The sequence below is a fragment of the Salarias fasciatus genome, chromosome 2 (genome assembly GCF_902148845.1).
Source record: "Salarias fasciatus chromosome 2, fSalaFa1.1, whole genome shotgun sequence".
Classification (NCBI taxonomy): Eukaryota; Metazoa; Chordata; class Actinopteri; order Blenniiformes; family Blenniidae; genus Salarias; species Salarias fasciatus.
The window spans coordinates 5,912,446-5,925,134 of record NC_043746.1 but is presented as its reverse complement, the minus strand read 5'-3'; the positions used below and the strand labels follow the sequence as shown (position 1 = coordinate 5,925,134).

Sequence of the window (12,689 nt, the reverse complement as noted above, 5' to 3'; positions counted from 1 at the left end):
CACTCGTAAACATGTCGATTCAAATAGTGATCATTTTGGAAACGTTAACGCGTCGTCTGTCTGGCCTGTCACTCTCTGAACATTTCAACAAACGTGTTGACGTTACAAAAGGCTGAAAGAGTTCGCAGCCCCGTGTCAGTTTACAGAGACAGATTTAAGGGCTTTACCACTTGACACTGCGAAGCCTGGGGTCATGTATGGAAATCACACCTTGCCCGTTTCCACGCACACTCCAGACTCGTCCATTCAGTGTGATTGTCCCTGGATGACGCTTTTCAAAATCGTGAATGTTTGACGGTCCTGATGTTAATGTGTGCCGACTCATATTTCAAATGTGTGTGTGTGTGTTTGTGTCTGAAGTCAACCTTCTTACCTGCAAAGTGGGTGAAAAGTTAATCCTCTCCTCCTAAAAACTGTGTTTTGGAAGGACACAGCTCAGAGAGAGAGAGAGAGAGAGAGAGAGAGAGAGAGAGAGAGAGAGAGAGAGAGAGAGAGCTTCAGCACTGAACTATCAATCAGACAGGGGAGTGCCAGGATAAGAGCAAGGCTCTATAAAGTGGCCGGCTAAAGACTGCTCTGAGCTGAGTGTTGCAATTAAGTGCAGTTAAGAGGGTTTAACAGCCAAGGTGCATTTGATTTGCTGAAGGTCGAACCTGTTATTTAACAGTGTGAGGGTTTCGTCACTGCTGGTGATACACTGATATGTGTTTAAAAAGTAAAATATCTTTTCAAGTTTGCGAAATGTCATAATTAATTTCGGCTCCAGGCGCTCTACAAGTGGGGCTTTGTCTGTGTTCGGGTGATAAATGGATCTTAAGGTATATATTTTTCCGTTTAATGACTTCTGGAGACCCATGACGTGTGTGAAAGTGCTCTTGTTTTTTATTCCAACACACTTGACTTGAAATATTTAATGCTGATTTGCCTCCCGAGGACAGTCCCCCCCCCCCCCCCCCCCCCCCCGCCCCCCGCGCCGGGCGGTGATTAACGCGAGCGCTCTGGGTCTGTTTTGCAGGCGCGCCCCTGAAAGTGTGTCCGCAGGGCTTCTCCTGCTGCACGGTGGAGATGGAGGAGAAGCTGAGCCAGCAGAGCCACACGGAGATCAAAGCGCCCGTCTCCCGGCTGAGCACCAACCTGCAATCCACCTTCAAACAGAAGCACGAACACTTTGACAGTAAGCAAACACACACTTACACAAACACGCCGGCCACTTTGAGGACCCGCATTGTGCTGCGGGTCGCCGTGCTCCCCCCGCCCGGCCCCCCGCCGCCACCGCCACCGCCGCTGTTTGGGACACTTGTGTTGCACAAGTTTTTGACGGACGCTCCCACCTGCCAGGGCGCCGTTCGCAGCGGAGACAGTCAGTCTGTGTCCATCGGGCCCTGTCCACCTGTCTCTCAGCGTCTTCGCTCCCCGTCCCCCCTCGCTCCACCCCCCCCCGCCCCCACCGGCTTCCCCGCTCTCCGCACACACACGCATGCTTCCAGACGGACCACACACATCCTCAGATTTAGTCTTCGCTGTACTTCCTGTTCCTCTGTGTGTGTGAGCACATGTGTGTGTGCCTGTAAATATTGGGATCGGGTTTCCTCTGCTGAGGGCCGCCGCCGCGGCGCATGGGAACATGCAGCAGTGCTGACTCACAGCGGAAACGGCGCAGCTTCCAGCCGAGCCGCCGCCGCCGCCGCCGCCCCGTGAAGATAAGGTGGAGGAAGATGCCGGCTCCAGCAGAGGGGAACCGAAAGGGAAACGCTGGATCCACAAGTGTCCAAAAATCTGTGGAATTTGTCTTGTCGAGCGAGGTTTTGTGTGTGTGCGCGAGTGTGCACGTGTGCGTGCGCTGGCAGGTCAGAGACCTTCAGATCCTATGTGTCTGTGAAAGGCAGCGAGGGCGAGTCGGTGTGTATTGCAGCCAGATGTGAGCAGGAATGTGACGTGTCGGAATGCAGTGGCTGCTCCACTCGTCCTGCCCCTCTTTCTTCGCTCCAACTGCCCTTTGTCCCCATCATGCCTCGCTCTGCTCCTCAGAACCTTCTCTTTCTCCTCATTGCTTCTCTCTCCTGTGCTCATATTGCATGCCCATTTTTTTTTTTTTGTGCTTCATAATTTAAATAAGTCGTTGCTTCTTTTATTTTTGATAAACTTTTAAAGTTTGAACCACTGGAAAAACCATGTCTGATGATGCTCATGTTTTCAACTATTCCCTCTGAGGCCAAAGACACTAACAGACCGATGGTTAAGACGCTACATTGTTGTTGTTTTTTTTTCCCCCCTACAAAAGTTCTTCATCAAATAAATTTGGCATCTCTGTTGCGTGCTCGGTCCACATTTTCGGGAACTGATACCAGAGCCGCAGCGGTGTTGACAACTTCCTCAGAAGATGTTTCACACAACTTTAAAAAAAAGAAAAGAAAAGCACTCTGAACAATAGTGGCTTCAGCTGAGAGCCACTTTCCATGTCGGATTTCTGGAGAACGGGGAATATTCTGTTGCATCAACGATTTACAGTTATGGAATTTTTCCATAAGAGCTCGTTGGAATATGACACAAAGTGATCAATTTCAGACCGACGGCATTTACACAAAAAGTTCATGACTGATAAACAACATCAGAATGTGAGGCGGTATCACAGTTCTCACAATTGCTTTGGCCGATTCTCTACTGTGAGCGAACCGATCACCGCTGAAGAGCAACCGCAGCGCTGCGGATTGTTTGTGAAAAGCAGTGAGTTGCTCAAAACGCAGCAGTCTGTCAGTCTGGGTTCACACGGCCTCATTTCTGTCTACAGGGAGGGAAAAAGCAGCTCATAGATGTATCAAAACTTATGATCAAACTACTATTGAACTTTATCTCTTGAAGAGGCCTTTAACAGACATCCAGCGGTCTGTAAGGATGAGGATTGAAGAACACATCAGTGACCAATTGTTCGGTAACAAGCTCAAGTACATTCACACTATAAAATTCTTTTCTCACTTCCTGAACTCTGAATGTGAAGATGTGAGGTTCAGCCGTTTCAGATGGTGTTGAGACTTCAGGAGGCGTCTCACTGTTTTGCACAGGAGCTAGAATAAGGTCCTTACTGAAAGTTAGAATCAATATGCGGCGGACACTTGCAGCAGGTAAATCAGGTTTGATGATCGTGACGGTAGTGTGTTCTGTAAACCCTCCTGTATTTGAAAGGTTTTTGTTATTGGCGATTTAATGGCGTATGTATTATGATTGCCAAAACTCCAGTTTGAAAAACAAAGCTAAGTTCCTCTGATGCTGAGATGTCATTGAGCACAGTGTGATCTTTTGTGGAGGAAATGAAAAAGCTCTGTTCTTTTTCTGTCCGCCCCCCCCCCCATCTGCATAAATACATCAAGCATGCAAATAAAATATTTAAGGTTGCGGATATGAGTCATCCGTTCGAGACTCTGATCAAAGATTTCTGCTTTTTTTTTACTTCAGCTGTTGTTGACATTTGGCTTAAAACAGTCAATAAATATCTTCCTACCTATAAAGAGACATTCGTGGTGCTCGGTCCAGATGTTACCTGCCGTAGGATTGTTTCGTCCTTCAACAGATGCGGAAAACATGCGAATGATCCGCATCCAAAAAACAGAATTACACAGGAAATTGTTTGAAGAAGTTATGAAAAAGTGATTTTTTTTTCCCAGTAGAAGCCATACAGCTGTGATGTTGTGTTGTTGTCCATCAGGGGGCAGGACCCCCCCCCCCCCAGGCGCCGCCTCCTCATCCCTGCAGACAGGTCGCTGCCGTCTGAGCTGTTAGATGTGGGATCTCTTTACAAAGGCCGCTGTGTTGTCCTCCACCTGGGCCGTTCCGCCGTCTTTCTCACTGGGTACGGTGACGAGCTCGGATTGCCGTCCCATTATTTCCCGCCGTCGCGTCGGGACGCCCCGGAGGAGGCGCTTCCAGGAAGCGGCCGTCGCGTCGTTCAACTCGGGAGATGAGCTGCGGCAACATGCGGCCGCGCTGCAACAAACTCCGGAAGCGGTGTGAGTGATTAGGCACGCTCTCATCATGCGCCCGGAGCGAGGAGTCATGGCCAATTAAGAGCCGGGCCAGAAATAGTTCTGCCCTCTCTGCGTCTCGTCACTGCGTGTTTGTCCTGGCCTCAGCCCCGTCTGTCCCGCTGCAGTGACCCCGTCCAGCAGAGCAAGTCTCTGTCTGGGATTTAAGCGCCTGGATTAAGGCCCCTTCCCTCCAGACACACACACACACACACACACACAACAAGAGACATCCATCTAAAGCACTGAGAACCAGCAGCAGGAGGGACAGAATCTCATCCTCCCATAAGAAAAGGGAGAAGCACGGGGACTAATTGGCACAAATAGGATGCAATTACTGCCTGGGCCGGGGACTGGGAGGAGCAGAGTTTATAGGGGCGCCGGCGGGAGGTGTGAGGGAGCTCGGCGGCGGAGGAAGTGGGAGGAGATCGGTCAGCTCCTCTGTTCCTGTGATGGATTGGGCCGAAGATCACTCTACATAATTTAGGGCTTTCTCTGCAACATGTGGAAATAGCGACAGGGTGGTGGTGGTGGTGGTGGTGAGGGGGGGGTCAGAGGAAAAAGACACAAACTCGGAGGCAGGAGCTGTCCCTCTTTCCACGCTCTCCTCCCATGTAACCTTTCACCCACTTTCCCTCCGCCATCGGCTGAGTGAGGGCTGCTTTTTCATGGAAACTCCTGCGGGAGTGTGTGGCGGCGGCCCACGTTGCATCATAAACTGTTTTTAATGACAATGCAAGCTGCCTGGTAATGCCGCTCATGCCTCAGACCCCATCCCCCCCCCCCCCATACCCTCCCTGCTTAAACTCATTATTGGGTTTATCTGTTTAGCATACACGCATTACTGCCCTAATAAACTGTGGAGAGGAAATAGAGAAGTTAGGGGCTATCCTCATGCCTCATGCCCCCCCCCCACGCCGCCACCCCCACCCCCATTGGCCTCCATTCACTGACTTTCAGCTTGTGGGTACTATGACATTCCAGGGATGGGGGGGTGTGTTTTAATCTCTATCAATGGAGCGTGGAACTTGGTGCCCTCTCCCCCAGTTTGTGTGTGTGTGCGTGCGTGCGTGTGCATGTGCGTGCGTGCGTGAATTGTGTTGGAGTGGAGGGAGGACAGCAGCGGAGGGGCTGCGTTGTTTCCGGTATCCCTGGCAACACAGTGGGGATTTGGAGTTAAAAAATCCCTCAACTTAACCCACCGCCAGCCACGCTCGCCCCTCCCCGCGCCCATTTTCTCTTTTTAGTGTGTCAGTCTGAAGTGGAAGTGACAGCGCTGCTCGGGGACTGTGAGTGTGCGTGTGAGTGTGCGTGTGTGTTTGTGTGTGAGTGTGCGTGTGTGTGTGTGTGTGTGCGCGCGCGTGCGAGTGTGTGTGTGCGCGCTGGTGGCAGAGAGCATTTAGTGACTCTCTTCCAATGCATGGGAACTTTACATTTCAAAGCCAGGCAGTGGGCACCCACATCAGCTCCAGCAGGACGGGGGGGTGAGGGGGGGGTGGGGGATAAGTGTGTGTTCGCACGCATGTAACACTGAAACTGATTTTTTTTTTTTTTTTTTTTTAAGACTGAGGAATTCTCATTTTGTTCAGATTAAGAAAGTTGAAGGGGTGGGGAGGGGGGTGTCCATGGGAGAGGGGGACCTGGATTATTGGGGGGGGGGGGGGGTGATGGACATTCCTTAGGATGAAGTAGGTCATTGTTCCCTGTCTCTACTGAAGAGAGCTCTCTGAAGGAACTGATGAAGTGAAAGCAGCGGAGGGAGGGGGGAGATGCAGAATGGGGGGGGGGGGGTACAGGTCCATATACGGGAGGAGGGGAGAGGGGGTCGCATTATTCAGTAATCCTATTGAAAATGTCTCTGAAGGACAGTCCAAGAGAAGCCGGCCAGAAAGGAGAGCGAATGGAATGTGACAACGGAAAAATGCCATTGATGGTGGTCAGTTTGAGGCAGATTGATGTGGAGAGTCGTCCTGGATGAATGGAGGCATGACGGAGATGCTCCGGGCTCGCCCTCCTTCTAATCCTCGCTCCACCTCCCAGAATGCATTCCTCGGCCCTCAATTGAAGATTTTTATGTGAGACGATCGGGATAAAGCCTTCAGCTCCACACCTCTGCAGTGCAAACAAAGCTTCAAAAACTGCTTCACGTGCGAGTATAAGCACCCTGATAGTCCAGGAGTGGAGGCCAGGATCCTCATGGTCGTTTGAATTATTCAGCTATGAGCTTCTGTGGTTTGGAGGAAGAAGCCTGCAGAGTCCAGCAGAAAGCCACAAGCAGCCCCGTCACATGCCGAGAACTCTTCCACAGTCCTGAGTAATTCACTTAGCTGTATTTGTTGCAGCCAGTCCTCAGTTACTTGATGCTGCAGCTCCTCCAGCGTCTTGGCTCAGCCTGAACTGCGACCACATACACACCAGACCAGAACGCCTCAGCCCGGTGTGTGTTGTTTTTCTGTCCCTGTGGAAAGTCGTTTAGCAGGACCTACATACGACTATTTTAAGATGTGATGTGGTTTTGGAGGCGGCGGAGCTCCTGTTGTTTCCAGGTCACGTCGGAGTGTGTGCACTTCAAAGACCCGAACCTTTCAGTGTGTGTGTTTGAACACACAAAGTTTGATCTTCCCAAACGTGACAAATCAAATTGGGAGCTGTTTGGCTGCGGATTGATAAAATCAGCCCTCAGTCTCGGTAAATGTTACCAGCAGGATGTTATCATTCGCACCAAATTCAGTTTCCTTCGTGACATCTTTTAACGCACGCTGACATGCTGACGGTGTCAGATCGTTTCCCGTTTCTCTGGTAACCTTTGGGATTGAGGCGTCGCAGCAAACCGCTCCTCTCTCTCTCTCTTCCCTCCGCAGAGTTTTTCCGAGAGCTTTTGAAAAAAGCCGAGGTGTCGCTACACAACATGTTCGTCCGGACGTACGGCATGATGTACGTGCAGAACGCCGAGCTCTTCAAGAACTTCTTCCAGTCCCTGACGAGGTACTACGTGTCGGGCAGCTCCGCCGTCAACCTGGACTACACGCTGTCGGACTTCTGGGCCGAGCTGCTGGAGCGCATGTTCCGGCTGGTCAACGTCCAGTACGAGTTCAGCGACTCCTACATGGAGTGCGTGAGCCGGCACACGGAGCAGCTGCAGCCGTTCGGCGACGTGCCGCGGAAGCTGCGCATCCAGCTGACCCGCGCCTTCATCGCCGCGCGGACCTTCACCCGCGGCCTGGGGCTCATGCCCGAGGTGGTCAACAAGGTGTCCACGGTGAGTGTGCGCGGGTAGAGAGCGGTCCATCCCTCAATGCAGTGTGAGAACAGTGTGTTAACCCCCCCCGCAGGTCAGCGCCTCCCCCAGCTGTGTGCGAGCCGCCATGAAGATGCTGTACTGCCCGTACTGCTCCGGCCAAGTGGCCCTGAAGCCGTGCCAGAACTACTGCCTGAACGTGATGCGGGGGTGTTTGGCCAACCAGGCCGACCTGGACACGGAGTGGAACAACTTCCTGGGTAAGTGAGCGAGCACAACCCCCCCCCAGCGGGGATTCAGCACTCAGTGCTGCCACTCGCTCTCAAAGCCTCCTGCTCCTGGGCTTATCAGTGAGTTTGTGCACATATTTCCAGAGAGATTGTTAGTTTTTATCATTTAATCCACACTGAGCCCCTCTGGGTCCTCCACGGCATGAAATCAGAGTGATGCTTTCAAAGTGAGGAATGCGAGCCGCTCTGACAATCGTGCATTGTTAATTGTGAGAAATCAAGCACAAACATGTTCCCCTTCCTCTCGTGTCTTGCGGAGGTAAAGGGAGCCGTAGGGGCGGTGCGAGTTGGACGCGCCGCGGCCTTCGGGATGAATGCAGCTCTTGTGTTGTGTAAACACAGACTGAGATCAGTTTCATGTCACGCAGGGCGGCGAATATTCTCACTGTTCTCCACAGTGTGTGTTGAGTTTATCTCACATGGCAGAAACATGACATCTGCGTCAGAGCTTCATGAGTCCCTGCTGCTCTGCTGCTGCTTCAGGCCCAGTTTATGGCTCAGAGCATCCTATTCCTGGGAGTGTGGCGCCACCTAGTGGCGGCGTCATGTAGCACCACATCACAACAGCCACATGGCATTTTTTTTTAATTAACTGAAGTTATCTGTAATTCCTTTTACAGCTTTTACTCCTGTTTGAACACAAACTCAACAATTTTGATGGAAAAAAAGAAATATATACATACATACACACATACATGCATACATCTCATGTGTTGATTGTAAGTAAAGTTTTTGACGCGCTGCCTTCCAGATGCCATGATCGCCCTGGCTGAGCGGCTCGAAGGTCCGTTTAACTTCGAGTCCATCGTGGAGCCCATCGACGTGAAGATTTCTGACGCCATCATGAACATGCAGGAGAACAGCATGCAAGTGTCTCAACAAGTCAGTGCCCTTCCCGTTCTCCTGACCGCTACAACACACGGAGTGGACCGGGATCTCGATTTACTCTCTGCTCATTGTCGTTCAGGTCTTCCAAGGATGCGGGACCCCAAAGCCCAGCACGGCCTTCCGTTCCGCTCGTTCAGTGAAAGAAACCAGCTTCACTGGCCGCTTCCGCCCGTACAGTCCTGGCGCCAGACCCACCACCGCCGCTGGGACCAGTTTGGATCGACTGGTAAGAGCAGGGAACGGCTAGAACTGGCCAGATGTTATGCTGGGCGGTGGATTTTCTGAATTCATATCTGCAACTGGCCTGTTCCTCTTGGGTTTTCACAGACGGGAGATGTGAAGAAGAAGCTGAAGCATGCCAAGAAGTTCTGGTCGACGCTGCCGGACACCGTGTGCACCGGCGAGAGGATCGCACCGGGCGACGAGTGCTGGAACGGAACCGCCAAGAGCAGGTGAGAAACGCAGCGTCACGCTGGTCATCGGATCGTCCCCGCGTCTTCGTCTTCACCGTCGCTCTCCCTCCAAACAGGTACGAGTCTGTCGTCATCGGCAACGGGCTGGCCAATCAGGTATCGAACCCCGACGTGGACGTGGACATCACCAAGCCAGACCGAGTCATCCGCAGCCAGATCGCCGTGCTGAAGGAGATGACGAGCTGGCTCAAAGCGGCGCACATCGGCACCGACATCTCGGTGGATGCAGGTGAGTCCTCTGCCTCTCACACACACACACACACACACACACACACACACACACACACACACACACACACACACACACACACACACACCCACGCTTCATGCCTCGTCTCCGGTCTTTCCAGAGGAGGACGGCAGCGGAGCGGAGGAGAGCGGCAGCGGGTGCGACTCTCCGTCCTGCGACACGGACCGGGACATCTACTTCTCCACCCCCCCGAACCCCAGCAAGCCCCGGGTCAACCCGGTGCAGGGCGGCCAGTCGGCCGGGGCGGCCTCCCGGGGAAGCATGGCGCTGGCGCTCTGCGGCCTGGCCGCCGCTCTGCTCGCCCCCCACTGGAGATAAGACTGGCTGGGCGGAGCACGAGAACCAACAGGAATAATGAAGCGAACGGGGGGAAGACTGTCAGAGAGACTTTCAAGAAAGGAACAAAAAGACTGCCTTCAGGACCTCAGACTGTCCGCCTTGGGGGGGAAAGACTCTTCCTAATATTACAATAACTTCGCTATTAACTATTTGTATGTTTTAAGGACATCGGTGTACAGCAATATGATTTTTTCCCCGCAGGACATCCACCCTTTTCCCCCCACAGATGCGTGTTTCGCCACGCGGCTCTGTCCAAACCAGCTCCCGGTTCTGCTTGCAGCATTATAAACATCATATAATGGTCTCGTTTTGGCAGTTTGATCTCATCACCCAATGTGTGCCTTCTTCAGCGATCGCCGTCAGATAGCGAACAGACTGGCGAACACGGCGCGATCCGCGCTTTTCCCGCCATTCAGAGATCCACTGAATTCATGAGTTCAGTCGTCATCGCAGCAGGTTTTTTTTTGCTCAGTATGGGTGAGCGCTCTGTTTTGTGCAGGTAGAAGCGGCAGGCGGCCTGCAGGCGGCGTGGTTTCTGCTGAGCGCAGAGGAAGATGTTGCAGCGCAGGTGGAATCGGTCTTTAGAAGAGCCTGGCGGCTCGCAGCGAGCTCAAACGCGCATCATTGTATGAACTTCATTTCAAAGCTTTCGCTTGTCTCCTCATTAATGTTTTACCCTCCGTAGTAAAGTCATACCTCATCCATCCTGGTGGCGTGGAGATGAAAGGGTCTGGTTGGTGACGCGGCCGGTATCTTCTCCTGCCGTCACACCTGACGAAGGCAAAAGCTGACGAGTTCTGAAAACCCCCACCCCCTTTCTTTTTTCTTTTCTTTTTTTTTTTTTTTTTTTGGTACTGTAAGCTCGGTTTGGCACAGAAGATCTGACTCTACACAGTCTTGCTCTTTGGGGAAAAGAAAATCCGGCCAGAGAACAGGAACAAAAGACAGTGTTTTGATCAAATGAAATCAAGAAAAGATTATTTTAATACAGGGTTTTATGTGGAGGAGATGTTGTAATTTTAGCTATTTTTGGTATGAAGATATATATTAGGTACTACAGTGGATGTTACTGCTAGTTTTAGGTGGTGGAAGAGGACTTTGTGCACAGACGATGGGGGCACTTTGGTCAGTGTCCAGTTTTTATTTTTTTTTTTAAAGGCTTTATGGGGGGGTTTCAGCAGCCCACATTCCCCATCCCACAACACACACTTGTACCTCTTCAATGGCCTTGTGGCACTATCGACGGACTCGTCCCGACCCGTTTGATCTACCTATCCTCTTCCTAATGTTCTCACCATTTCAGCTGCAGGAGGAATGTCGAAGTATCGTCTCGAGTGATGAGCATCTTCTAAGAGATGCTGGAATAATCAGCCGGGACTCCTCCTCCGTTGCCGTCTGGAAGCTCAGTGCAGGAGGGCGTCTTCTGATTGGATAATCGGGTGTGTCGGTTCGGCTGCCTGGCCGTCTCGTCTCTGGAGCGATGCCAGCCCTCAGCGGCTCGTGGTTCATGAACTTATGCATCTCGTTTATAGTCTCTGCAAGTTTGCTTTAGTACTGAAAGATGATCCAAAACACACGAACGAGGAGAATCTGAACTGCACGGTTTAGACGGGGGGGAAAATGATTCTTTAATTTATTGAATTGATTATGTTTGGGGCTTTAAATATTCAGTCTGTAAAATTTGACAAAAAAAAAAAAAAAATCTACTTCTTGAAGCTATTATTTGTGAGAAACGAAAGAAACAATCCACGTTGCTTCTTGTTTGGCTTTGAAATGACAGGTTGATTGTAAGATGAGGCGAATTTGGTTTGTTAGTTTTTTTTTTCTCCCCCAAAAGAAACGAGAAACATCAATCAGATTTGAAGGATTTGACGAAACATCTATGCAACCTGAAAGAAATACTCCGGCCTTTGTTTTCTTTTCTTTCTTTCTTTTTTTTTAATTTTAAATCATGAAGCTGTGCTTCAAGCAGCTCAATCAGGCAATTACTCCCAGTTTTGTGTCCTTCCAGCATTTCTACCAGGGCTTCTGCATGTGTTTGAGTCACGTGGAAGCGCCGTGTCGAGTGTTTCTGAGCGTGAGAGGAAATGTTCTGGGTGATGGTGATAGATGTCTGTGCTTGCGGGCCAGGGCAGAAGCGTTTTTTTTTTTTTTTTTTTTTTTTTTTTTTAATTTTAATGTGTATTGTTATTGGGGCTGGCGGAGAACGAGGAGGAGAAGGTCCAGCTGCTGGATGATGTTGGTTCAATCCGCAGAGCAGCGACTGAAACGTGGAGTCGGGGAGGGGCTGAAACCTTCCCGTCTGCCTTCGGCCCACAAGAACAGAGAGGAGGCGCCGTCGGAGGAGGCGGCGGCGGCGAGCGAGGAGAAGGAGAAATGTGTAAATATACAGAGCAGCCGTGTCTAGATGTCTCTAAAAGAGGCCTTAACAGTTCACCAGATTTTTACATGTCAGAGTATCTCCTAAATGTTATGAAAAAACAAGATGAGATAGATGTTAAATTGTAAGAGAAAATGTATATTAAACATGTCTTAGTCTTGTTGAAATAAAGACTGCCAATATTTAAATGGGTGCGTATGTTTTCTTTATTAAATCTCACTGTTGTTTTATGACGACCTACATTAATATGAAGAGAATCTTCAAACCAGGGTGTTTCCCAGCAGAATTCAGAGACTTCTGTTTTCTTCCATATTCCGTTTCAGCTCGTCCCACCCCATGTGTCATTTAATTCTCAACCTTGTGGGCGGGAGGTGAGGGCAGAACTCGTCAGGTTCTGATGGAGTCTGTCCCTGAAGGAGACCTGATGCAGAGATCATGTTTCTCCATCCATCGCCTGAACCCTGTGTCCAACCTCCATGGCAGAGAACCTACATCCTCGGCACACTAAAAGCTCTTGAAGAGGTTTTTTCTTCTTGGCAAATGGCTTAACTCCTCAACTGCAATTCATTCATTTTTCATTTTCCATTTCCTCCACATGTTTTATTCCAAGAATTGTACTTTTTCCAGTGTCTCTGGTCAGCATGACTCTTCTCCATCTTCAGTGGTTTGTTTCCTCACCTTGTAGCGGCAGTGGTCCAGACGATGGAGCGGACTCTGTCAGGGTTTCCTCAACACTTCATTCATAAACTCATTGAACTGCTGCCACCAGGCGAACGTTTCCGGAGCAGAACCTCAAAACCGCATCATTCCACAAG

At 50.7% G+C, this 12,689-nt stretch overlaps 1 protein-coding gene across 1 annotated transcript in view; it reads left to right on the top strand.

Moving 5' to 3' along the window:
- Positions 1-12,062, top strand: part of gpc4 (glypican 4) — a 29,977-nt gene extending 17,915 nt beyond the window's left edge. The window contains exons 2-9 of the mRNA XM_030110441.1: positions 1,016-1,174; positions 6,878-7,275; positions 7,349-7,514; positions 8,296-8,426; positions 8,512-8,658; positions 8,760-8,884; positions 8,962-9,134; positions 9,256-12,062. Of these exons, the coding sequence (XP_029966301.1) occupies positions 1,016-1,174; positions 6,878-7,275; positions 7,349-7,514; positions 8,296-8,426; positions 8,512-8,658; positions 8,760-8,884; positions 8,962-9,134; positions 9,256-9,473 (1,517 nt within the window). The 3' untranslated portion in view covers positions 9,474-12,062. The remainder of the gene's footprint in view (positions 1-1,015; positions 1,175-6,877; positions 7,276-7,348; positions 7,515-8,295; positions 8,427-8,511; positions 8,659-8,759; positions 8,885-8,961; positions 9,135-9,255) is intronic.
- Positions 12,063-12,689: the final 627 nt, after the last annotated feature.